General features: G+C 36.0%; 1 protein-coding gene across 2 annotated transcripts in view; it reads right to left on the bottom strand.

The window, feature by feature from the left end:
- Positions 1-453: 453 nt before the first annotated feature.
- Positions 454-27,045, bottom strand: part of Net1 (neuroepithelial cell transforming 1) — a 49,077-nt gene continuing 22,485 nt past the window's right edge. Inside the window, exons 1-10 of one of the 2 annotated variants that reach the window (XM_005383838.2) lie at positions 11,125-11,397; positions 6,738-6,845; positions 6,151-6,318; positions 5,742-5,804; positions 5,322-5,418; positions 5,132-5,208; positions 4,221-4,478; positions 3,617-3,787; positions 2,532-2,718; positions 454-2,358 (exon numbers count right to left, since the gene is read on the bottom strand). In XM_005383838.2, the coding sequence (XP_005383895.1) occupies positions 1,952-2,358; positions 2,532-2,718; positions 3,617-3,787; positions 4,221-4,478; positions 5,132-5,208; positions 5,322-5,418; positions 5,742-5,804; positions 6,151-6,318; positions 6,738-6,845; positions 11,125-11,217 (1,629 nt within the window). In that variant the 5' untranslated portion in view covers positions 11,218-11,397 and the 3' untranslated portion in view covers positions 454-1,951. Of the gene's footprint in view, positions 2,359-2,531; positions 2,719-3,616; positions 3,788-4,220; positions 4,479-5,131; positions 5,209-5,321; positions 5,419-5,741; positions 5,805-6,150; positions 6,319-6,737; positions 6,846-11,124; positions 11,398-27,045 lie in introns of those variants that run through there. The other variant, XM_005383837.2, reaches the window with a different exon arrangement.

Genomic DNA, 27,045 nt, shown 5'->3' with positions numbered 1-27,045 from the left:
TGGTGTTACAGATCGTAATCACTGGTATAGTCTACACTTCTGAATCTGAATTTCCAAAGTGAGGAATCTGAGACACCCAAATCTAAATGTGAAATTAATCAGTTAGGATGCTTTCCTAAAGCTTTAATACCTTATCCAGAAAGTGGTCAGATGTTCAGCTGTCTTCTGCATATTGCTATTTCTTGATTACAATGTATTCTTAAAAGGTTTCACACGATTCACAAGACTTGCTAATCTGTTTATCAGTGAATTTTAAGGTTTGATTATTTGTGATTTTTTAAAAATTGGGACTAATTTTAATTTGTATTTTTCTGAAAAAAGAAAAGGAAATTTTATTTTTAATATATATTTGTGATTTTTATAAACTTCTATGAAGCATGCTACTACCTACCTCCTTTGCCACACCAACATGTTTAGGCAGATGCCCCCCAGATATCCACCAGGCAAGACACCTTTAGGGTGATTATGTGTGTGCTTTTTTTTAATTGTATAATTCATTTATACAGAGAAATCATTTGACTGATCTATTTACAGTCTTTTCCAATTTTCATTTCCACTGGCAAATATATTTCACAATATAGTCAACAATGAATTATCACCATTATATAAACTTGTGATGACAAAGGGCTTCAGGCTGCCTGCCCCCTTTTAAAGAATAGAATCTCATTTCAATGGAAACATTTTGCAGTAAAGGTTCACCAGGTTTTTTCCATCTTAAGAATAAATCTCCCAAAACTGATCGAATACTGTCAAATTCCGAACACATTTGTTTCTTTTCAAACCCATTATTTGCAGATACTATAAACCAAGGCAAAGAAAGTTCACATCCCCTCGAGCCTTCTACAACTTACTACATACCCTCAAGTGGAGCTTTTCCCAACTTCTTTCACATTCTGGCACAACCAGACATTTTTACTTGAAGACAAAACCACTTTCTTTCTCCTTCTTTTTTTCTTTTACTTATTACCAGTCAATTACCTTCCCTCTTGTTTTTCAGACAACATTAAAACTTTGAACAAAATCCTTGAAGTGATTTTCTTTCAGTAGTCTAAAATATACTCAATCATTTCAGGCATTTTCACCACTCTGAAATGCTGCACTTTAAAAATTGCAATTTTCTTAATTGGCTCAAAAACAGTATGGCTTGGTTTCACTTGGTAAAGTTAATATGATTTAAAAAACCCACAAATATATATATATACATATACACACACACATTTTAATCAGGAAGAAAAATACTTTTTAAAGACATGCCAATTTGAAAAGGCACCAAAGTAAAAAAATAAAAGCAAATACTAAAAACTACTTTACAATAAAAAATTAAATAACTGGCAGGATAAATGAATGAAAAATGAGGAATGTGCAGTGAAAAAAAAAAGCTTAACATAATGTAAAGCATTCCAGTTGATACAATGGAAAACTTACTAAGTTTTATGGTTTGTTTTCCAAGGAAGCTACATTTCCCTGTAAATTTTGAAATACTTCAAACATACATTTCATGCAAATTTTAGGTGCCAATATAAAAATTTTAAATTCTACATGCAAGCCTTAACAAAGAATGCTGGTAGAATTCTAGCATTTGAGAAATTCTGAGTTTTAGCATATACTAAATACCACATTTGATTGTACTGAAAAGTCATGATGTATCCACAATCAGGAAAGTCCATTAATTTCATATATATCTCATCTGATTAAAAATACCAGGCTTGCACATTCTAAATAGTCCAAGAAAGTATCTTTTTAAAAAGTCTGCAATTTAATAGTAATCTGAATACCTTTAGCTGCCATTAAAAAAAGAATAAAATAAAAAAAGAAAGAAAGGAAAAAAACCCCAAACCATGAAAATGTTACAACTGGTACAAAGTAACCCTATAATACTCCCATCACAAGAAAAACAGAACTGTACACATTTATAAATAGTCTCTCTGCCAGGTAACACACAGAGCTTCCTTTACACCAAAGTCTCTTTCCGTCGGCCACTCAGCTGCGCTTTGTCCCTTGCCCTTCGGAAGCCAGACTGCACTCGATGTCCCTTTACACTCTTGGAGTCTTCTGCCGCCTGTACACCAAAACCACATTCAGATGCGTTTTCGTCACCTTCTACCTGCATAACACTGGAAACCGTCGATGCCCTTCTCTGGGCTTGGAGGTTCCCCGCTGAGGGGTTGTTCTCTTCCCCCTCCTCATGGAGCTCTGGCAAACCCTGCAGCTCTGACGGACTGGTGGCCTGCTGGAAAGGGGCAATGGCGGTTCGGATACAGTTGAACCACTGCTGCTTATGGAATACATCATTAGCTTGTAGAGTGTGAGACTGGCCTGGAGACGGGTCCTGGAAACGGACTCTAAAGATATTTTTAGCTGGAAAAAAGTTTGAAAAAAAGGAAATGAGACTTATGCAGTGAAGCACTTGACAATTAACTCAAAGTTCATCAAGTACCAGAAAAGGAAATCATTTAGTTTTTAGAATGAGATTGAATTCATTCACTCCTGAGTTTATGTATCTTTAAACTATTTTAAAAATGGTATTTTACCTTTGTCTGAGTTGCCAAAAGCCCCTCGAAAGGACCCTCCCACGCGCACATCCCCATCCTGCAGGTCCTCTAACACCAGCTCCTGCACAGGGATTGGCTGCCGGTAGACCTGGTAAGAATGACGCTCATTTCGTGTAACAGGCCGAGTCAAAACTAAGATGTCTTGAAACAGGAAAATGTAAAGTTTCTGGAAAAATTGGAAAGAAATGCTCTCTCAATATGAACTTCGCAAGTGACTGAAATACACTGTTAAAAATTTAATTTGATGTTAGTTTATTAAATTGATTTCCTATGATCCCATTCATAAATGACTTTATAAGATAGTAATTTCAAGACTACACATATTTTATATGGAAAATTCAACCTCAGCCTGTACAAAACATTTTTTATTGGTGTATACTACCAGGTTAAGCAAAAGTTTAACACTATGGCATTATAAAAACCTGTCTATTGTTACTAATGTGACTTAGAATACCAGTATCGTATACCAAAGTTTTCTAAAAAGTAGCCATTAAAAAATTCAAGCTGGTAAAATGTTAATGGCTCCATTTTGTCCACACAAATTTAAGGCATTATAGAACAACGAAGGCTTCTGACAGAAATCAGAGACATCAGATTTCAGAAAGTTTTTTCTAAAAACCCCCAATTTAAAAACTGCAGTTTCAAAAAGCACATAATGAAACCAAAATACTATTCCATACACAAGATACTTCTGTAATTAATATTTAAAAAATAAACTTGCTTTCATTTAATCTGTAGAAATCTGCTGTGTAGTATATAAAATAATTTTTTGGAAGGGTATGCCTTTTAGTAAATACTACAGAACTTGGAAAGAAACCCCTACCCAAATGAGTAAGTTTATGCTTTAAAACTGAAAAAGTACCACTAATTCTTCTCTGAGACATTTAAGCCATCCTATTTATTCTCCAATGATAGAAAACCAAGCTGATCACATAAAATAAAAATTAGTGATCTTTCACCATTTCACGATTTTTTACAAACCTGCTTCATCACAGATGTGCAAAAAGTTAAATGGCGTGGGAAAAAGGAAAGCTCACTTCCTGCTAGCACGCAAATGCACTCACATGTCCATTTTTGTTCTTCAGCTCCCCATGGCACAGCAGCACTTTACTCGCTTCAATTCTAGGGTCCTTTTGCTTCTCATCCAGGTACTCCAGCTTGTCGATGTAATACTGGCACTCAGACTCTCCTTTCTTCAGGTTGATATCAGAGAGAACTCCTTGTATTATCAGTACCTAAAAATTACCCCAATAAACTGATAAACAACTTCAGTATATTAACGCCTGCTTCCTTCCCTACAGGACAAAGTGTCACATAAAACTGCAGAGTTTAAAGCCTGAAGGGACCCTAGAAATCAATTCAATCAATCCTTTCAGTTAACAGATGAAGACAGTCTCCGCCAAACTGGGTAAGCCATCCAGAGTCAGAAGCTGGCTAGTGGTATCGGCCAGATTAAAATTCCAGTTCCTCGATTAAACGATCGATGTAAAATGTAAGTGCAACCCAGACACATCTCCTTATTACTTACAATGTGCTCATGTATCAGGCATTTAAAGACAACAGAACAGTTCACTATGTTGATCTGATACATGAAAGACTGAAACACCCTTCTAAGTTACTCTAACACATAAACTTAAAAATTGGAAAACTATTTACTGGACTACTTACTGCTTCCTCCAGAAGCTGAACATCAGGGTGATCTTTTGGAGTGTGTCTAAGAATTTCTTTTAGCAGTAAAGGGTACTTGACTAGGCGACTTCGAGGAATATCTAAGAAGCTCCAAAGATCTAGTTTTCGACTGAAGGGAGACTCAAGACACCGCTGGAGGAAGTCTTGGACTCTTGGATCTTGTTTCTTTTGATCAAGAAGGGCTTTGGCTGCTAGCTGGTTGCTACAGTAGTCTTTATAGGCGTTCAAACCTGGTAACTGAAGAATAAAAACACAGAAAGTAAGGTGCATTCCTGTTAGGCTGAGTGCATTAATAATCCTATGCACATGAGACACCAAATGATGGTACCACTATTCTTGAGTTTCAGTAGCTGTGGACATTCTCCTGGAGATGACAATGGGGGAATTATGTCCCGGGCTAATATCAGAATGCTCTTTTACAAGTTTCCTAATTTGCTATATTCAACTGAAGACTCACAACTTCTACTTCCTCCAACCTCACTTAGCTGCCAGTCACTTGTGTTCCCAGGACATCTGTGCACCTAACACACTTATCACCAACCCTGACAACACTGATAGGCTTGACTCTTCCTTCACAAGGTTACAAATGCAGAAAATGTCTTTCATTACTGAATTCCCAGTGCCCAGCATCCACCACTCAAATGTTTAAATGAAAGACTGCAACAGATAATTAGCAGCGTATGGGGGAATTCTTACAACAGGTTTATAATAATTACTATGACTAAATTTTGTTGAAGACTGTAACTTCTTATTATCATCATAAATTTTAGTTTTAATGCAGTATCTGTTTGCAAAATATACTTACAGGACAAACTGATCTGCTATTCACCATAAACTGTAATATGACAAATCTGTAAGAAAGAAACTGGAGTCAACAACTCCGTGCATACCCAGTTCACAAGGATGTGACCGATCTGCTCAACTGTTCCATCAGGCTTAGTTGCTTCTCCTATTCTTGCCAACAAATCTGAAGTACAAAAAAGCAGAAAGAACAGGTTTGTTTATAAAATAGGTCAACAAGTTTTTAGTTTAGATTTAAAATTGCTTGTGACCGCAGTTCAGTGAAGCAGCATATCTAACCTTCATGCAGAGGGATGTAAGCGTCCAAATCACCAAATATGTGTGTGAGTTCCTCTTCTGACATGATAGACAACTTTAACATGGGGTCATGGTAGGCCTAATCAGAAGGGAAGAAAGCAGTTACACAAAGATCGAGCAAAGAAAACATGACGAGAAATCTGAAACTGAATGCATCTGACAAACTACTAAAACTAGCATGGATTTAATAAAAGAAATTAAAGGATATGGTGATCCCTCAAAGGCCCTCCTCTTCCTGGCACTCATACTAGAAACATGTCTAAACTTCATCTAAAGCACTGATTTACCAATACATACTTCCTTTCTATTTTCCTATTTTAAATGTTAAGAAATTTACCCTTTAGAATTTGTAAAATGCAATTTTTAAAAACTAGGGCATCTGAAAAAAGATTATTTACTGACCTTTCTTGCAAGCTTGAGATCTTCAATTAAATCCTGTTCACCTCGGGACATTTCATATATTGCCTAAAAAATATCCAGCAAACATAAAGAGGTCATTCTCTGAGGAAGGAAAATTATGTACAACTGATACATTATTTAATTGCTTTGAACAACTCTTTTAAAAGCAACTTAGTCCGAAAACTAGTTCAGAATAGGCACTCTAGTAAGAGGTTGCCATGTGTTACACTTCTACTCATCAGAAGTGTGTAATTTGATGATCACCACCCAGCACAAAGTACTGCTCATCATGTTATGAGGTGCTGCTTAAATATAAAAACACAAGCTAGTTTTTCTATAGAAAGTTAGTTTGTTAGTCTTCTGGGAACCCATTATTTTAAAAACTTGGAACTTGAAACTGATGCCAGCGTACCTCCTGACGTTTGATTTCCCTGGTGGTTAAAGACTCTTTCATACTGATGTCTAACATCTCTGACCATAGCACACTGCTTCTTCTTTTGGCAGGTGTTGGGACCGTTGATCTGCTCGATGACTTTTGGGCAGAGGCAGGGGATCTGTGGTCACCACGAAGGGTAAATGACTTAAAGAGATAAGCAAAAGAGAAAATGAGATCTGGAAGCTATACTGTTATTTTTTAAAAAAAATTTTAAAGTGAAGAAACAATTTAAAAACAAAGTCCTGAGATTTTTTCAATGCTTAAAACAATCTTTATTTATATTTAATTATACTTCTATCATTTAAAAATACTTATCAGCCAAAAATCACTTTTGGGCAATAAAAGCTACTTAGGACTAGCCTTTGATCTATGATCTAAATTGGTATAATAACAGTATAAATGTTGTTCTCATAATAATATTCCTTACCAGTATACTCCAAAAAGAAGAAATGCTTAAGTATAATAATGCAGACAAGGTTGTATAGCTTAAAGAATATAATAAATTTCAGGTTTATATAAAAAGTTCCCTGACTATATTATTTTCCCTTCCCCCTCTTCATTACCTGTATTGTTTGACCAAAACGTCTGACTGCTCCATTTCTTACAGGAGAGATTAAGTTTGCCAAGGATGTGACCCGAGCTAGAGGTCGTACTCTTTTATTGCTTGGTTCCTGCAAAAACAAAACCAGATTACACTGAATGGGGGTTTGCATACAATGATTTTATGCAAGTCTGGACAAAGTTAAGCTCCTTTCACAAAAGTTTTTGTACACGCTAAGATACAGAAACACAGAGTTCTGAGAACAAATGTTCTTCACTGTTAAAGCAGTTAAAACACTACTAAGCAATAACTTATTAAAAATATACTGTCACTTTGAGAACATAAATAGTACCATTGGAAAGCAGAAGAACTAAGATTAAAATAAATTAAATTCTATACAACTTTTAAACTCAATGTGGAAAATAAATTTTTAAAAAAGCAGTATGATGATGAGAAATTTCAAATCTACATGAAGTAGAGAAAAATGGATCTCATATACCTATCAGTTGGCTTTAACAGTTTCTTGTAAAACAATTTGCTTTATCTTTGCCCCTTACTTGTATATTTTAAAGCAAACCCTAGGTATTATATAATTGCATTGTTAACTACTTCATTCAGAGAATAACCTTTAAGTAAACATGTACGACACTGGAATGGATAAAACAGTGTTCAAGGCAAGACAGCGGAGTGATTAACAGGGTTAAAATCAGAGCTTCTCTTACGAAGTTGTGAGGATCAAAAAAGCAGAACACTTTCGCTAAAAATTCTTTGATATGAGTAAAGTTATATAAAAAGGGGGAAGAAACCACTTCAAGTAACTGAAGAATTGAGAGAAAAAGTTAAAATTGTTTGGAAAGAAACTTAAATGACTTGAGTATCCCCCAAAGCAGTAAGACTTATCAAATCTCCTAAACGTATCCGTGCAAATCAGAAAGGAATGTGAACTGCTGAAGAGGCTTGTAGATAAAGAGAATTCAGAACTTTGCAGGCTTTAAGAAACAGAGTTGTAGAACACTCCTCCCGTTCCCCAAATAATTAACTGCAAAGTAAACTTTGGATATAAAGCCATTACTGTGCGCATGTTAAATGAACTGAGAAAGAAACCTTTGAAATGGGTTGAAAAACGGCACACACTGCACAGCGGAGGACACGTGTGAGTGCATGCCTTTACCTCACACATCTGTGCGGACTGAGTGACACACGGGTGTGCAGAGGCCAGCACAGGCATTCCTTTCCATTTAGTAAGGACAGTACAAAGCGTCTTCTGTTTGAATGGCGATAGAATTACCTCACAAAGTCAGATATGCCAACATTAACTTGAAACAAAGCAGTTGTCAGAAAGTTCTGTTCTGCTTTTTGAAAACAAAGGTTAGGTCTTTTTCCTTGTTTAAAGTGTAACAAATCTGACTTTCCAGCAAATCACAAACTACTTAATTTCAATCTAAAAGTCTCTGGAAAGATGGTCCTCTTCTCAGTGAACTTGAAAGGAGAAATTAATAATTGAGTTTGGAGAAAAACACTTTTCGTGTGATTCTTTACATAAGATTAATGATAAAAATTCTTATCATTATAGGACTAATACACAACTATTAAGTCCCTAGTAATTCAAAATTATGTGCTATTTAAAATGAAAACTACAGACTTTAGATAATTTAAGGTAAATATATCTAAAAGATGTTTCTGAAACTAATATGGATTTTGTTTACCCTCTCTCTTTAGGGTAGCAGGATATTATGCCAAGCGTATCTGGTGTTAAATATTTTCTTTAAAAACAACTATAATCTTCTGCACAGTGGATACATTACTCTTCAGAGTTCACCAAGTCTAAAATGCTTGCTAAGAAAGGATGGTGCTAAGTCAGGAAATATGTCTGGGGGAAGGGAGACAGGAAGGCATTGCTACACATTTTGTACATACTTTTGAGGACCCACAATAATGTTCCTGCCTTACTAAAACGACACATGTGAAGAATGCTTGGCACATACAGAACAAGCTTTTAGCTTATATGGATTTCAAAAGAATGAAAAGTTTTCATATATTCTTTTGGTAGAAAAGTGGTATGAATTCGACATTCATGGGTCATCTAAAAGGTAGAGAAAAATAAATCTCTTTTGTAATACAGATTATGATTCGGCCCATGTGAACTTTAACTAAAAGTAGTTTTTCTTCACAAGTCCAGGTGAATCATTTTAATGATCTGAATTGGTCATTAAGAATCTAAACCTCTGCACTGTCACAGAACATATTTGTAAGACAATGTTTATGGAAAATTGGTATTGTACCCACACTTACTTCTCTCCATAGACAGGACGCAAGTAGAGTATTTGGAGGTAATGAAAGAAAAGAAGCGGAATACAAGTTATTTACTACCACCAATACTATGGCTCATATCATGCTAATTGTGTTATATTTATTTTTGAGTGCTGGCAGCATTAACATGGTGAGTATAAGAAACTTAACAGATGTGGATACTGAAACTATACACTCTCCTCAAAAGACAACCTGAAAGTCTATGGAAATAAACAAAAGAATATCAACAAAGTTCACATGCTCAAGGAAGTTTCTACTGCAGGCAACCTTTCACCCGGGCTAAAGTTCACTTGGAAGGGGAAAAAACCCAGGACTCTCAATCTGAGTTTATATTGTTTATTTAGGTTAATTTTTAATCAGATTATGTATCTAGATAGGCAGTCACATGTATTAACATAGGAGATATGCCTTCACTCACATCAGGCTTTTACACACAACATGGAAAAATCCTGTTGTGAATTCAGGTTTTTTTTTTGGTGAATTCAGCTTTCTGTAGAAAGTTTTTTTCTTTCCCTGAGTATACTACTCTTCAGGCATTCTTTAAAGGAGTCTTTTCTATAGTCAGTCAAATCTTGATACTTAAACCAGTATGTGTCTTGGTTTATTTAAGTCACTAGATAAATAATCTCTCCTAACCTGGCAAAAACTTTAAAATCAGAAGAATAAAAATATATTTTTAAAAAGATAATAATGAATTATGATACATTAGATTTCTTCCCTTCTTATTTAGAAGTGGAAATATTCACATTATTAAGGCTTTGCTGACAGTGTAAAAAACTCTGACAACACTCCTGGTTTTAATCTTTGAAATAAAGGTATGCCAAAAACATGGCCTATATGTGATACTAGAAAATAGCTGCCCCACCAGGCCTCAAGAATAGCTAGGCAAGTACTCTACTACTAAGCTACACCCTAGCCCTAAGGTTAGTTTTTGATGGTCCAAAAAAGGTTTAAAGAAAGAAAAACTTACTTAGTTTTAGTATTTACACTGATAATAATGTAAAAAGTGTTCTACTCGAAGAAATTGTTTACATATGTGAGAAAACTGAAGCACATAAGCAAAAACCAAACAATCAGAAACTAAAAATCAAAGCAAACCACACCAAAACAAAATGTACCTCCTAAAAATGGTAGCTACTTTAACTCCCAAAAAGTATATGTTGGACATACGCATTCACTGAGATATTCAGTAAGTGTGCATATTTAAAATGCACAATCATGTAAGTTTTGACCTATGTATACAGCCAGCAACCACCATCACATCAACAGGTATGTAGCTGGTTGAATGCAGGAACACTATTTCTATCACACAAGTGATAATGTAGTAAATATCAAAGGTACACACATTGTAGTTATACTACATATAAAATGCCATATATTATAAAATCAGCTATCAAGTTTATTCATTTATTTATTGTTTTTTTTCTGGTACCGGGAATCGAACTCACGAACTCGCGCGTGCCAGGCAGGTGCTGTGCCACTGAACTAAATCCCCAGCTGCAAGATTATTTAAAATGACATAAAATAACGAATTTGATAACTGTTCATACTTTAGAAAGTCAAAACTACTTCAGATAACTAGCAGAGGGTTAGAATAATGTTTCATGGTATAAATATTTTAGCACACCCTTTGTGAAGAAAAAAAGTGGTACACAATGAACTTTCTAGTTGTGGAAAGAAAAACATGCACACGTCAGATAGCACTTTACTAGCAATTTGTTCATTAGAATTAACTTGGAGATTTTTATTTTTCCTTTTACTCTACTAAAGCAGTTCCTAACGTTTGATAAATACATAAATTTATATTAAAACACACACGGAGCCATATTAAGCATTCACGTTAAAACAGCATATTAAATATCGTAAGCACGACACAAATATTTAACTAGAGAAACACATTTTAAATTTTTTTACATAGAAGTTGTGAATATTCGTTATGTATAAATTTATTTAAATTTAGACCACAGTTCCTTAACACATTTCAAACTTGCAAATAAATCATACACTTAAATTTTAATAAGTTTAAAATTATAGTTAATCAACTGCTACAACTCTTAACAAGTTAGAAAACATTCCTTTGCCTGTTTCTCGTCTCTTACCTCCTGTTCCCTGAAGGACTGGTTATTAACATCTAGGACTCGTATCGTCCTTTTAATAGGTAGGAGACCTCCAGTCTCATCATGCGCCACCATGCTTTACCAAGTAGCCCTTCCAACCTTTCGAATTAATCCACACACGAGTCAGCCCTGTAAGGAAGCACCGCTGAGGCGCACGGGCTTTTCTTCCGAGTGCTCAGCCTCCGCAGGCAGCCATGTGCCCATGCCTCCCACTGCAGGCGGAGCTGGCCGCTTCTGAGCGCCTAGCAAACAAGCACGCAGACCTCAGGGCTCCGGGGGCGGGGCCGCGGCCAGCGCACTCCCGGGGCAGGCCCAACAGCCACGTGATGCTGTCTGACAGCGGGGCACACCTAGGCTTCTCAGTCTGAGCTGTGCAAGAGAAAGCTCTTTATCAGCAGGCTTGGAATTTCTATAGAAAGAGGTCACGTGGGAGTGGGAAAGATACCGGGCTACTATCTCTCCCAGATTTAAAAAAGCATTCTCAAAGAAAAACTTCTAAGTTACCTACTGTAGCACTCAGTCACAGACAGGGACCTACTTTTTAAAAAATAAAACTACTGCCTAGGACAGAATTTAGCAAAGCAACTTTATTTTAAATTTGTCTTAATTTTTGCAGTATTGGGTATTCAACTTACAGTCTTTACACTGAGCTACATCCCTACCCTTTTTATTTGTCACTAAGTTGCTCAGGCTGGGCTCAAACTTGCCACCCTCCTGCTTCAGTCTCCCAGAGTGCTGGGATTACAGATGTGTGCCACCATGCTGGGATTCTGTATGTTTTAAAACTTAAAATTTGTGTGCTAGATGTTTTATAGTATAAAAGGTGATTTCTGTTCTAAAAATATGCAGCAGACTCTATACTAACTGACCATAGTATTATTCAGACAGAGTTAAAAGACAACTTAATATATCTTGTATTATACAGGTGTAGAGTAAAGTTCATGGACGCAAAGTGACATGAAGCCACATTAATAACAGCCCATAAATTTCTAGACTAAATACTTTCTTCTAGGTGACAACATTGTTTTTGATGGTTTGGTAGGGCCTGGGACGATGCAGATTTTCTAAAACATAAGCACTGTACACTGTAAGATTTCATCTTAACTACATACTACTATGATGCCAATAATGTGGAAAAGCATTTTTGTTCTTGGTATTAGGATAAGAAAAATCTATGTAGGGCCAGAGATGTAGCTCAGTGGCACAGGGCCTGTCTGGCAAACACAAGGTCCTGAGTTTAATCCCTGGTACCAAAAAAAGAAAAGAAAAATCCATGTAAAAGGCACTACAGATACACACATGATTAAAAAAAAAAGATACGATCTGCTCCTAAAGTGCTAACAGACCACTGTGAAAAGACAGGTTATGTGAAGAGATACTGATACAAGGCAGCTTTCGCAATCCCCAGACAATCTGTGTAGCTATGTTGTATTATACAAGTTTACAAGGAAAAATATTCCTAGCTGTCATGCAAGTTAAGACACAGCTGAAAAAGACACTGGGGAAAAGCTTGTAAGCTTTTACTTCAGTGGAACCTTGAATGCCACGTTGTTTTTCATGGGTCTGAGCAAGAGAAAAGTGCAAGGAGAATGAGGAAATGAGCTCGCTCTATGCAGTAGTGGAGGAACTACAGCATGCCTGCTGCAGCAGGCTATTTGTATCACTGAAAGCTCTGAAAGGTTTGCCATCACTGCACCTATAAGAGCAGAGGATACAGCTAAACAGATGATGTACACAGCTTTACTGAGCAGGTGAGAGAGGTAAGGGCAGCCACGTCATAATAAGGCAGAAACACTTTGGTTACTCAACACTGTTTGCAAACAATTTGTTCAGAAACAAAAGCATTCAGCAAAACTTTGCTTATGTTTGCAAACTCTACATCAAGTGACAAACTCAACCATGGTTATCTTCTGCACACAAACACAAACGTAGACATCTCAAAATTGTAAAAAGTTATGTTCATAAACCAAGGCACTACTGTGTAGAAAAGGCTTGTGTTTCAGATGGCTGAAAGATGACTGGAAAAGTAATGCAAAAATCACAAGGAAGTATTAAAAATTTTGCTTAAGGTAATAGCACTGGTAAAGGAAAGAAATCAAAGATGCCTAAGATTATAAACATAGGCATTAACTATAAATGTAAATAAAGATATAAGGAGGAACACACTTTGAAATAAAATTGTAATTTCTTTTCTTTCTTTTTTTTTTGGTCTTCTTGAGAAAGGGTCTTGCTATGTAGTTCAGGCGGCCTTGAGCTCACTTTGTAGCCCAGGGTTGTCTTAAACTTGCAATTAAACTTGCAATAATCCTCCTGCCTCAGCCTCCCGAGTGCTGGGATTACAGGTGTGCGCCACCATGCCCGGCTAAGTTTCATTTTATATATACTGAGTCTAAAACAGCAGAAGAACATGTAAGTGAAACTGTTCAGTTGGCATTTGGAAATGGTGAACAAGGGCTTGGAAAAGGGGCTGAGGTAGATTTAGTCTGGAAAGTCAGGTAGAGATCAGAATGAAAAGCCTTGGGAACAAATGAGATTCCTGGGAGAGAAAATCTAGACTAAAAGAACGTAAGTCCATGGGTCCAACTTTGGAGGAGCAGCTAGGGAAAGGGAATTATGTAAAAGGAATAGTCAGAGGGGAAGAAGGAAAGCAAGGAGCCAATGAAAGAAATGGTGTTAATTACGGCAAAGGGGTTAAGGAGGATAAAAAAAAAGAACCCTTAGTGATTACAAGCTTAATGAAGATCTCAGATGTTCTAGTTCAGTGGAATAAACACAGGTAAATTATAGGGGCTGAAGAGTGAACAGAAAAGAACAGTGGGCACAAATATTGCTAAAAAGTAACCTGTAAAATATAATTTACTAAGGTTTGCCTCATAGTGCTAGATCTTACAGGAGAGGCTACCACTGCCCTGGGTAACAACCAATGTGTTTTGCATATAAGATGGTGTTAATGATTCATCTTTCTGCTTGGAGTTTATTTTTTAAAGTAGTGGAGATGGTTATATTCATCATCTATTCCCATTATTCAATTACATTTGGGCAATATGTGTAATACTGTTGGCCTTAAGAGTAGGCAACTATTTGTGGAAGACTTTTCCATATAGCATTACAGTAGAGGCACCCAGAGATGGTGGGCTCCAGTTTCCTAATTTTACAGGTAAGAAATTGATCTACCTAAATTCTCAGTGGTAATAAAAACAGCCTAGACTAGAACCCAGAAAACAATGTGGTCCAGTTAGCTTCATCAGCTAAAAATGGTGCAAGTGAAGCCAGTACTTCCTGGGCACTTGGTCTCATGAGGGAAAAGGACTATGTACAGCGAGAGTTAGGAAAGAAGCTGCGAGGGAGTTCTCATGGGTCTCTTACCCAATGTCTTTCTCAAAACTGTTTTTTTTCCATTAAATTCTGACTGAAGTGAGGCCAAGGTAATGAGGGTAAGGGATAGTTTTCACTTTTCTCTTTTAGCTGGGGACCCAAGAGGTAAACGTAGAAGTCTTTATGTGTACAAACAGAAAGCCTACATGAATCAAAGAGTCTAGTGGTAACGGACACAGTTAAAAAAAAATCCAAACTCATCAACACTAATAACTCTTAGTTTCATTTTATGTGTATGTTTGTGGTCTAACTGTAAGACAATTATAGATAGCACCTACAAAAAGGAACAAATAATATGTGGATGTTCAATTAGCCTTCTGAGAAGATTTTGAGTCTTTTGGAAATGCTCCATAAAACCAGAGGGCTGAAAAGGTCATCTGAGATTATTAACCTATTGTCCTCAGTTTTCTCAGGAGGAAACTCAAGTATGGCAGTGAAAAACAGAAGGGAAATTTAAGGTCCTACTTTATGCCAGAGCTTTATGCATGCTATCTTATTTAATCAACTTTATATAGTTATTATAATCTCCATTTTAAAGATGGAAGAAGCTAGATAATAAACAGTCTTTTCTCTATAGAAAATGGCCTATTAAGCCACCCCCCCCCATGAAAAATAGTTTGGAATTTAGATATGAATTTGAGCTTGAGAATAATCATTACTTCCTTTGGCCTCTACGTACTGTTTCCATTTACTTTTATCTGAAACAATAAGCTGTTGGCAGTTACCCTAGGAAAACCATACTACATGGGCAAACAAAAAAAACAAAATCTAGTTCTCTGCTGCCCTCTAAAGGAATATTGTGAAATACAGTTGCCAACCTTTTTCAACTTTGTGTTTATAAGAAATATACATATGGAATAATGTTCTTATATTTGGAAACACATATATACGTAAATATATTTACATAAATGACCTTTTAACCATGGATGATAAAACTTCAAATCTTCACCTTTGTCTAGTCTTCCTATTTTGTATTCCTAAATAAAACATGTATTTAAAAATCATTTTAAGTGTATGAAAATGATTCCATAGTTTACAAGAAATATTTTAGGGACCTTTTCCAAATATAAGAAAACTATTCCAATTTAAAACTTAGAGTTAAAACAGATTAAAAAGAGAATTCTTACTTAATAAACGCACTTACTGAAAACTGGAACTTCTAAGGAACCAGTTCCAAAAATACCTAGTAGTAAGTTAAAAACAGAAAAAAGATGCGTATTTGGACTCGAATGGCTATGAAATAAATGAGTAAGGAAGTTATATGTGGATTTGAGTTTTTAAGTCATTTGGATTAAAATTTGCCTCCAAGCTTTACTAAGAATTTGGCTTAGGAAAACATCCATCCAGATCAATTAAATACTATGAGAAAGAAGTACATATACAAAGTAGTCTTGATAAGCTAAGAGGTTTGGTATTTTCAAAGCAATGGTTCTTTTTTCAACACAAACAGCAAATAGGGTGCATGTTCTGTGAGTGGTGACGTTAGCTCAAGTACAGAGGAAAACAAGAACTCCAGTATAATGTAAAACCATTTATGCTTATGTTACAGCATGCTGGGTGGGACTCCTCTCATTTTCCCAGAACTTTAGCTAAGGCCTTGAAGACAAAAACCCTAAGTCCTGAGCCCAGCTTCTTTTTGCAGCTCACTCTGACATCAGTCAGTGCTGTAGCAGCAGCTTCCCCAAGGTGTGACCGCACAGTAGCTTGCCTCAGCTGCACTATCCTTTGCCTTCCACCTGTGCTTACTGGATATTGCTGTATGGAATTCGTCATGCATAACCTAGAAGTATGAAGGAGTGCCCCAAGGACCACCACTGACTAAGGGAGCACAGGGGCTGATGGGTAATAAATCCCCTCTTCATTCATGTGAGCAAACGATTTTGTGGTATCTTTTACAAGGTTCTTCAGTGGGTCCCAGTAATATCAACTCCAGTTGCCCACAGTGGTGACTTAATTACAGGCACCCAATAAGTCTTTGCTATTTTATTTCTGCACCCCAATCCTTGCAATTACACCTCAAGGTAGAACACCTGTCAATGAAATTGCATTTCAGGCTTTGATTCCTGGAGGAAACTTAGGCTAAGATACTAAAATGAAAATGGTCCTAATGACACAAAGCATGGGACTCTAGAGTGGGATCACTCATTGGTAAAATGGCAGTAAGGACTACAGGTATGGACTAGGATGCAGCAGTAAGGCAGTGGTTTATGTACTAGTGGTGGCAAATGAACAACAGAGGGGGCAATGCTAATTTTAAGGACTATAGGGTTAGCTGGCCTTTGTTAATTGCTTCGGAAGCTCTGAAGAAGTGGTGGCAGACCCTTCATGATGTTGAGTCATTACGGTGGGAGTGGCCAAGTGAGAGTCCCTAAAATTTCACCCCTACAGGTGGTCCAAGATACAGAAAGAGGGAGTGGTAGTCTCCACTATATCTTCATCCATTCATCTGAATGACTCCTACAAGATGGTTTACAAGATGAATGACACTGGACCACTGTAAACTTGACTCAATTGGTAGTTCTACATTCGGTTGTTGTGCAGAATGTACAGTCATAACTGAAACAGACCAAAAATCCTCTAGCATTTGATATACAGTATAGCTATTAATCTGGCCTATGTATTCTTTCCAATTTCCACATACTATCAGTGATCAGAAGTAGTCAGCTTTTACTGATACATGGGAAGAACTGCAGTTCATATTTGTTCTCATGTTCTCAAGCTGTTAACTTTTCTGTTTTCTGTTATAGAGAGTTTTAAGGAACTTCTCAGTACACAAAACACCATGTTAGTCCACTGATAACATCATAATAAAAAGATGCAAAGTGCCAAGTATTCTGGATACCAGAGGAAATCAAATGCATGACATAAAAATTCAGGGACTGACATATTGGGAAAGTTTTAATCGATGAGAAGGCCTTAGGTTTCCTGGGATTATCACTCTACACTGAAGGAAAGATATTGCACCTTCCATTCCCCTGTACTATGGCATAGAATTAGGCTGAACTTTTCTCCCTTTGAAGATAAACATGCTGATAAAACACAAAAAACTATAATAGCATTTCTAATTAGCTATGAGATAACATAAATCAGAATTAGAAAGGTAGTATCTATTAAAAAGAACTAGAAATCTAATCCAGGCATCTTGGTGAGCTCAAGGCCAGCCTAAACTGCACAGCAAGACGCTGCCTCAAAAAAAAAAAAAAAAAAAGGAAAAGCAGGAGATAGCATAAATGACATAAAAAACCTGTTCACAGAAGTCATGGCAGAAAATTTCCTTGGCAGGGAAAAAGAATTTGACATATAGTAAGTGAGGTATATATAACTCCAATTAGCCATGATCAAAAAAAAAAAAAAAAAACCTATAGTGAGGCATACAGTAGTGAAGTTTCCAGAAATTCATCACAAGAACAGATGATTAAAAGCAGCTAGAGAAAGTAAACAAATCACCTATAAAGGAAAGCCCATCAGAATCACGGCACACTTTTCAACAAAACCTTCAAGTCAAGAAGAACCTGAAATAAAATATTTTAAGCCCTAAAAGAAAATAATCAACAAGTACCCACAAAACTATCTTTCAAAATTTATGGAGAATTAAGATACTTCTATGACAAAGAACACCTAAGGAAATTCATGAACACCAAATCAGCACTTCAAATGTTCTAAAGAACATTCTAGGAAGAGATAAACAGGGATTACAACTCCATCAAAACCAACACAATGAATCTACCAGGGAATGCGATCAATTAAACAGAGGGGAAAAACAGGCTGCCAACAAGAGAAAAATGACATGACAAGGGTAAGTCAATTCATATCAGTTATAACTATCAATGTTAATGGCCTCAATTCACCAATCAAAAGTAACAGCCTTGTAGAATGGATCAAGAAACAAGATCCAACAATAGGCTGCATTCAAAAAATATATTTAATTCAAATAGAAATTAATAAACTGAAAGTCAAAGGATGGAAAACAGTCCATGTGACAGGAAGCCAAAAAAAGCAGGGGTAGCTATTCTATTTGCAGACAAAATGGACTTCAAGCCAAGACTGATTAAGAGAGACAAAGAAGGTCACAATGTTCTTGTAAACAGAATGACCAAGAGGAACAGGTAACAAGCATAACTACGTATGAACCAAACACCAGTGCACCCAACTATATAAAACAAATATTAGCAGACACAAAACATTAAATAAGCACTAATACAATTGTAATGGGGGACCTCAGTACCCCACTGTCACAAAGTGATCAACTACACAAAAAGTCAATAACAAAATATTAGAACAGAACCAAACATTTGAACAAATGGACTTATTAGTAGATATCTACAGTTCTCTAACCCACGACAACAGAATAGACATCCTTCTCTGCTGCACAGGAGATATTCTCCAAAACAGAGCACACATTAGGTCAGAGAACATGCTTAAATAAATACAAAGGAATTGAAATTATCCCATGCATATTATCAGACCATAGTGTGATGAAATTGGAAATCAATGGCAAAAGAAACCGCAAGAACTTCACAAACACACGGAAATAAAATAACACCCTCCTGAACAAGCACTGGGTCACAGGTGAAATTAAAAAAGAAATTAGATTCTTTATACAATTAGACAATAATGCCAATACAACATATTAGAACTTATGGGACACAATGAAAGCAATCCTACAAGGAAATTTATAGCAGTGAATACCCATATCAAGAAAACAGAGCAAATGCATATAAATAACTTGATGTTGAACTTTGCGCTCTTAGAAAAAGAAGAGCAAGTCAAGCCCAAAGCTTGTACAAGGGAGGAAATCATAAAGATTAGAGCAAAAATTAAAATAATGAAGACTAAAAAATCAATACAAAGAATCAATGAAGTGAACAGTTCTTTGAAAGACTAAATAAAACTGACAATACTTAGCCAACCTTTTCAAAAAAAGAAAGAAAATACTTAAATCCATACAATTAGGAATGGAAAGGGTGAAATCGCAATAGTTCCTGCAGAAATCCAGAAAATGACCTATACCTACTTCAAGAATTTTTATTCTAGTAAGATGTTTTGGTTTTTTTTTTCCCCAGTACAGGGAATTGAACTCACAACCTCACGCTTGCCAGGCAGGTGCTGTGCCGCTGAGCTAAATCCCCAGCCCCCTATTCTAGTAAGATGGAAAATGCCAAAGGGACAGATTCCTAGATACATATGAATTACCAAAGCTGAATCAAGAAAATACAGAAATTCTAAATAAATCATATCAGTCAACAAATTGAAGATGTAATTGAAGACCTACCAACAAAGTCCAACCTCTGATAAATTCACTGCTAAATTCTACAAGAAAGTTAGATTAAGACCTAATAGCACTACTTCTCAAACTCTTTCATGAAATTAAAAGGGAAGCAATATTCTCAAACTCGTTCCTGGAAGCAAGAATTACCCTGATACCAAAACCACAGAAGGACCCAACCACGAACGAGAACTGCAGCCCAATCTCCCTATGAACACAGATCCAAAAATCCTCAGTAAGATACTGGCAAACAGAATGCAGCAAGTCATCAAGAAGATAATGCACCACAACCAAGTAGGACTCATCCCTGGGATGCAGGGATGGTTCAACACACATGAATCAATACATGTAATATACCATATTAAGAAACCAAGGACAAAAAACAAATGATCATCTCAATAGATGCAGAAAAACCATTTGACAAAGTCCAACTCCCATTCATGATAAAAACCATAAAAAAACTTGGAATAAAGAGTCTTTACCTCTACCTAATAAAAGCCATTGATAACAACCACCAGCCATCATCATACTAAACAGAAAGCTTCCACTCTAAATTCAGGAAAAAGATAAGGATGCCCACTATCACTACTCTTATTCAACATAGTTCTGGAAACATCAGCCATAGCAATTAGACAAGAGAAAACAACAAAAGGAATAAGGACAGGAAAGAAAGAAGTTAAATTATCATTTTTTGCAGATGACATGATACTCTACATAGAGGACTCCAAAAACTCCACCAATAGACTTCTAGATCTAATAACCAAATTCAGAAGCATAGCTGGATACAAAATCAACACTAAAAAATTAATAGCCTTTCTGAACACAAATAACAAACTCACTGAGAGAAATATTAGGGAAACAACAGCTTTCACAACAGTATCCAAAAAATCAAATACCTAGAAATTAATCTAAAGAAGGAAATAAAAGACTTCTACATTGAAAACTACAGATATCCTTCGTTCTCAGATAGAAGAATCAACACAGTGAAAATGGCCATACTTCTGAAATTGTTATATAGGTTTAATGCAATCCCAATCAAACTGTCAGCAGCATATCTCATGGAATTAGAGAAAACAATCCTAAAATTCATTTGGAACCAGAAGAGTGCTAGAATAGCAAAGGGAATTCTGGGCAAAAAAAGAAAGGCAGGAGGCATCACAATCCCTGACTTGAAATTAATACTACAAAGCTAGTGTGACAAAAACTACATACTCTGTTACTGGCAGAAAAACAGACCTGAGGACCAATGGAACAGATTAGATGATGCAGAAACAACTCTAGGCATACTTAGCCACTCTTTGACAAAGGTGCCAAATGCCTTTACTGGAAGAAAGACAGCTTCTTTAATAAATGGTGCTGGAAAAACTGGTTTTTCCATGCGGAAGATTAAAGCTAGATTGTGTCTCTAGCCTTCTTTTGTACTTTCTTGACATAATTATTTTTTTAAAATTTATTTTAAAAATAAAAAGGAAAACATATTAACAAACAAATATCCCTTTACAAAGTAGCGTAAGAACAATACCAACAATACAGAGTTACAGACAAAGTTGTAGGAAATTAACAATGGTTGTTGTGTTACATATTGATATCTTCAAAGTGGTTTCTCAGGAAAACAAACAGAGACATGCAATATTGATCAAAGCAATAGAAGACAGTAGTACAACTATGTTAGCTATCCTGTATATACATACATACATAATTTCCCCTTCTCTTTTCCCACACCCCAGTTACCCTTTACTTTTGAGCATTTTCCTTTCAGTTCACAATGTCATAATTAAATGCAGCAGCTTTCTTTCTTTAAAATTTCACCTGCAGCCAAGTGTCATCAAAAAATATTCAATAAAAAAATTCCGGAAATAGTCTATGCATCTCAAACTGTGTGCCATTCTTAGCAGCTTGATGAAATCTCCTACCTTCCAACACACTGGCCCAGGACTGATCCTTTGTTCTTTGGAAAATCTTATTGGAAGAATAAAAGATAATGAAATTTCAATGCTTACAAATAGTTAGATCTGCTCAGAAGAAACTCAAATACTAAAACTAAGTTTAAGGGACTCTGATAATATACCAATGGTTAAGACCTACCAAATAGTTCTAAACTCCAGATGGCACAGGTTTTGCTGACCATACTATAAGAAGGTTATCTGTGTTAACACTGCTTACTGAATCTACGTTTATGATCATGAATAATTTTGGGGGATTATTATGAGAAGGGGCTGTTAAAAAATCCAAGAGTTGAAAGTGGATAGAAAGGATGCTGGAATGCCCTTGCAGTGTATTCTCTTGTTTTTAATGGCTATGTATTTTTTGTTTGAATCACTATTTACTATTGATTAGGCTTTGCGTGTGTGGTGGGGGGAAGTACTGGGGACTGAACACAGGGCTACATGCCCAGCCCTTTTTCTATTTTTAAATTTTGAGACAAGGTCACTACATTGCCCAGGCTGAACTTGAACTTGTGATCCTCTTGCCTCAGCCTCCTAAAGTGCTGGAAGTACAAGAGTATGCCATCATGTCCCACTGACTGGGCTTTTATTTTGTTTTTTTTACAACTCTACAAAGGCAGAAGAGTCAATTCTAGAAAACTCACAGCAATGCAAATAGATTTTGTAGGCAGAGATATAAATAAACTTATTAGTCTTTTTTATAACTGGTTTAGCAATGTTATTCCATCAGTCTTTCTTTAAATGATTAGAATACCTGTGTTTCCTAGTTCTTTGGCTAATTTTACTACCCTGTGATTTCATTCCTTACTAAGTTAAATCACTGACAAATCTAAACTCTAAAGAAAGCATTAACATAGTGAAAGAGAACCTTCCCCCCACCAATTTACAACAAAAAGAAGAATCTTAAGTTTTTCTCAAATCTCAAAATAAGAACAGAAAGTAACAAATTAGACGTTCAGGAGACCTTCAGGGTACCAGTACTGTACATAAAGAAAGAAAACGAAGACCATGGGGTTTCTGTGAAAGCCCTGAGATTAGGAAAACCCCTCAACTTCCAATGAAACTTCTTGCTAGTGTGAAAACAGCACCTCATCTGGGAAGGGTTCTGAAGGGTCCAATTCCTACGGTGAGGGCAAGAAAAGTGCCCACAGAAACTGAAGTAACCTGGACTATATAAATTTCAAAACTACCACTGTTGTGAGAAAAACTGTCAGGAAAAAAATCCAAATTGAGACTGGGCAATAAAAGCATCAGCAAAGTCCAGATAAAACGGAGTAGAAAAGAAAGATTTCAGAGAGTATGAGGCCACACTTTCAAAAAAAAATCACCTTGTGAGACTTTTCACCTAAAGAAACCAGGGCTCCTTTAAAGGTGACTGATTTTAAGTATGCAGCAGAAAAAACTGTACAAGCAGGCCTGCAGTAATAGACTTGCTATCTTGGGAAGGCAAAGAAGATAGTAAACCTCTAGACAGGAGGGGAAGGCCATGTGAAAAGGACAGAGGAAGCATCCTGAAATGGCCAACAAAAGGTAAATTAGGCATCAGTAAGCATAACTGCTGAAATGAATCAAAGCAAAATAAATGTGTTTATATCCCTGAGTTCGTAAGAATATTAGAAAGACAAAATCTTTTCCTTTAGAGAATGCTAATGAATCAAACTTATTAATTAAAAAAAGGATGGGTTGCTTGTCCTATCTTTATTATAGATCAGTAGTACATTGGAGGAGCCAAATGGTGACATGGGAAATTTTCTTCACACACATACTCCAGGTAACAAAGAAGACTGATAAAGGTATAATATCACTGTTTTCTAGTATCTAATGAAAAAAATGGAACTAAGTGTTGATCATCAACTTTGAGTCTATCGCAAAAAATGTACTATGTACTTTTCTGAAGAAAGTACATAGTCTAAAACACACAAATTTAATCAGGTTTTTAAATCAACCTACCAACTTATGAGAAATACAAGGAATAAGGAACATGGTAATGATAATATGGATGCAATCTTGAATATCCATGAATGGAAAGCTCAACAGAAAAAAATGACAATGTCTTTAACAATTAAAAATAAAGCCAAAAAAAGAAGCTATGGGGGGAGCCTATGAATTAAAAAATACTTCCGAGACGTCACTATGGTTGGGATGTAGCTCAGAGATAAAAGCACCTGTCTAGCATGTGTGAGGTCCTGGGTTTAATTGCCAGCATCAAACACACAAAAAATTACTCTTAACGTATGAATCTTATTTAGATTCCAATTTAAATAGTAAACAAAAACATGTAAGTCAGGGGAAATACGTGAACACTGAATCTAATGATAGTTAAGGAACTGTTTTGTCATTTGTACTATTTTGTGAAAAATGGTTTAATTATGTTTTAGAAGTACTTATCTTGGCAAGATAAAATGATGTGGCAGTGAGTGCCAGCAACTCAGCTTTTCCAGGACAAAATGTCTGGAAAACAATAGCTTGAAGAAGATCTGCAGTAAGATGGGCGTATACAGGAACCAAGAGGGAGCTGGTTCTTTGAAAAAATAAATAAAATAATTAAGCTCTTAGCCAGACTCACCAAGATAAACAGAAAACACTCACATCAATGCAATTATAAATAAAAAAAGTGGCACTGTTGAAATCCAGGAGAGTAACTACTTCAAAAATTATATTCTAACAAATTAGCAAATTTTGAAGAATGGACACCTGAAGTATATAAGGATCATATTTGAATATGATAAAGGCTATTTATGACAAACCAATAGCCAGCATCATACTAAATGGGAAAAAATTAAAAGTATTCCTCCTAAAACCAGGACACACACACAAGCTACTAAAACTAACCCAAAGACAAATATGCCTCACAACCAAATAATAAGCAACGACATTGATTCAGTAATAATCTACCAACTAAAAAGAACCCAGGGCCTGATGGATTCACTGCAGAATTCCATAAAACTTTTAAGGATGTTATATCACCAATACTCATAAGGCTGTTCAAAGAAACTGAAAGGGATGGAGTGCTCCCAAATTCACTCATGGAAGCGGGCATTATCTTGATCTCAAAACTAGATAAAGACCCAGCTAAAAAGAGAACAACAGGCCAATCTCTTTAATGAACACAGATGCAAAAATCCTCAAAGGGATATTAGCAAACAAAATGCAACACACTGTCAAAACAATGACACATCATGATCAAACAGGTTGCATCCCAGAGATGCAAGAACAGTTTAACATATATAAGTCAATAAATGTAATACATCACAAACCGGAGCAAGGTCAAAAACCACAGCATCATAGTAGACACAGAAAAGGCTTTCAACAAAATCCAAAACCCTTTCATGATACAAACCCTGAAGTAAACAGGTGTATAAGGATCATACTTGAATATGATAAAGGCTATTTATGACAAACCAATAAGCTAGCATCATACTAAATGGGAAAAAACTAAAAGTATTCCTCCTAAAATCAGGAACAAGACATGGATGTCCACCATCACCTCTTCTATTCAACATAATACTTGAAATATTAACCAGAGCAATTAGGCAAGAGAAAGAAATAACAGGGCTATATATAAGAAAGGAAGAACTCAAATTATCATTATGTGGAAATGATATGATACCCTACATAGAAAACCTAAAGAACTCTACCAAAAAGCTCTTAGAATCAGCTTCAGCAAAGCAGCAGGACATAAGATTAACACAAAAATCATTAACATTTATGTATACCAACAATGAACAGGATGAGAAGGAAATTATGAGAACAATATCATTCAAAGTAGCTTCAAGAAAAATGAAATGTCTAGGAATTAACCTAACCAAGAAAGTAAAAGACCTCCACAAAGAAAACTACAGTACTCTCAAGAAGATTGAAAAGGACATCAGAAAATGGAAAGATGTCCCTGCTCCTGGATGGGCAGAATCAATATTGCCAAAATGGCCAAAACTGTTAACAGTTCCAAAACTGTTATACAGATTCAATGCAGTCCCAATCAAAATACCAACAGCATGCTTGACAGATCTAGAACAATCCTAAAATTCATATGGAACCAGAGGAGATTCAGAATAGCAAAAATAAATTTGGGCAATAAGAGCAAAGCAGGCAGCCTAGTAATACCTGACTTTAAGCTATACTACAAAGCAATAGTGATAAAAATGGCATGGTACTGGAACAAAAACAGACATGTGGATCACTAGAACACGAATGAGGATACAGAAACCTCCTCAGACTATTCAACTATTATTATTCAACATGTTAAATATTCAACTATTTAAATGTGACAAAGGAACCACAATTGTATGTGGGAAGAAAGACAGCCTATTCAACAAGTTGTGTTAGGAAAACTGGTTTTCTTTTGGGGAAGAATGAAAGTGGACCCTTGGGGCTGGGAATTTAGCTCAGCGGCAAAGCGCCTGCCTGGCAAGCGCAAGGTCGTGAGTTCGGTTCCCGGTACCGGAGAAAAACCAAAAAAAAAAAAAAAAAAAAAAAAAAAAAAAAAAGAAAGTGGACCCTTATGTTTCATCATGTATTAAATAAAAATAAAAATAAAAATAAAAATAAAAATGGATCAAGGATTTAAACATTAAAACAGAAATATTACACCTACTAGAAGATAAAATAGGTAAAACACTTGAAGATATATGCATAGGAAAGGATTTTCTAAACTGAACCTCAGTCATACAAGAAAAAGCAGTAAGAATCAACAAATTGGATATCAGAGTAAAAAGTTTCAGTACAGTGGAAGAGTCAGTCAGAAAAGTGAAGAGACAACCTACAGAACGGGAGAAAAAGTTTTGCCAGCTACTCCTCAAATAGATGACTAGAATATATAAAGAACTCAAAAAAATTAAACCACCTAAAATTAAAGATCCACTAAAAAATGGGCAAGAGAAATGAACAGACACTTTGCAGAGGAAGAAATACAAATGGTCAACAAATATATGAAAAAATGCTCAACATCTCTAGTCATTGGAGAGTTCAAGGCCAGCCCAGGCTACATAATAAGTTTACAGCTAGCATGCAGCACATAGCGAGACTCAGTCTCAAAAAAACACCGACAACAACAACAAGGGAACAAGGGCGAGGGGTGACGAGGATGGAAGGGGAAGGGGAAATGAGAAGAATAAAGATGTGGTATGTACTGGAACCTAATAACACCAACTAACGTAAGCACCATATGCCATAACATGAGTTAAGACAAATAAGATCAATTATGAAAAAGGGACAGAGGAATTGGAGGAGAGGGGAAGAGGAGGAAAGGGGATTTTTAAAAAAAGCTGTAATATGTATGTGTAACCATTCCCCTAGATGACCATAAACTGTATGAAT

The sequence above is a fragment of the Chinchilla lanigera genome, unplaced genomic scaffold (assembly GCF_000276665.1).
Source record: "Chinchilla lanigera isolate Chin_1 unplaced genomic scaffold, ChiLan1.0 scaffold00020, whole genome shotgun sequence".
NCBI classification, from domain to species: domain Eukaryota; kingdom Metazoa; phylum Chordata; class Mammalia; order Rodentia; family Chinchillidae; genus Chinchilla; species Chinchilla lanigera.
Note: the sequence above shows the minus strand (reverse complement) of the source record. Positions and strands in the feature narration are given on the sequence as shown.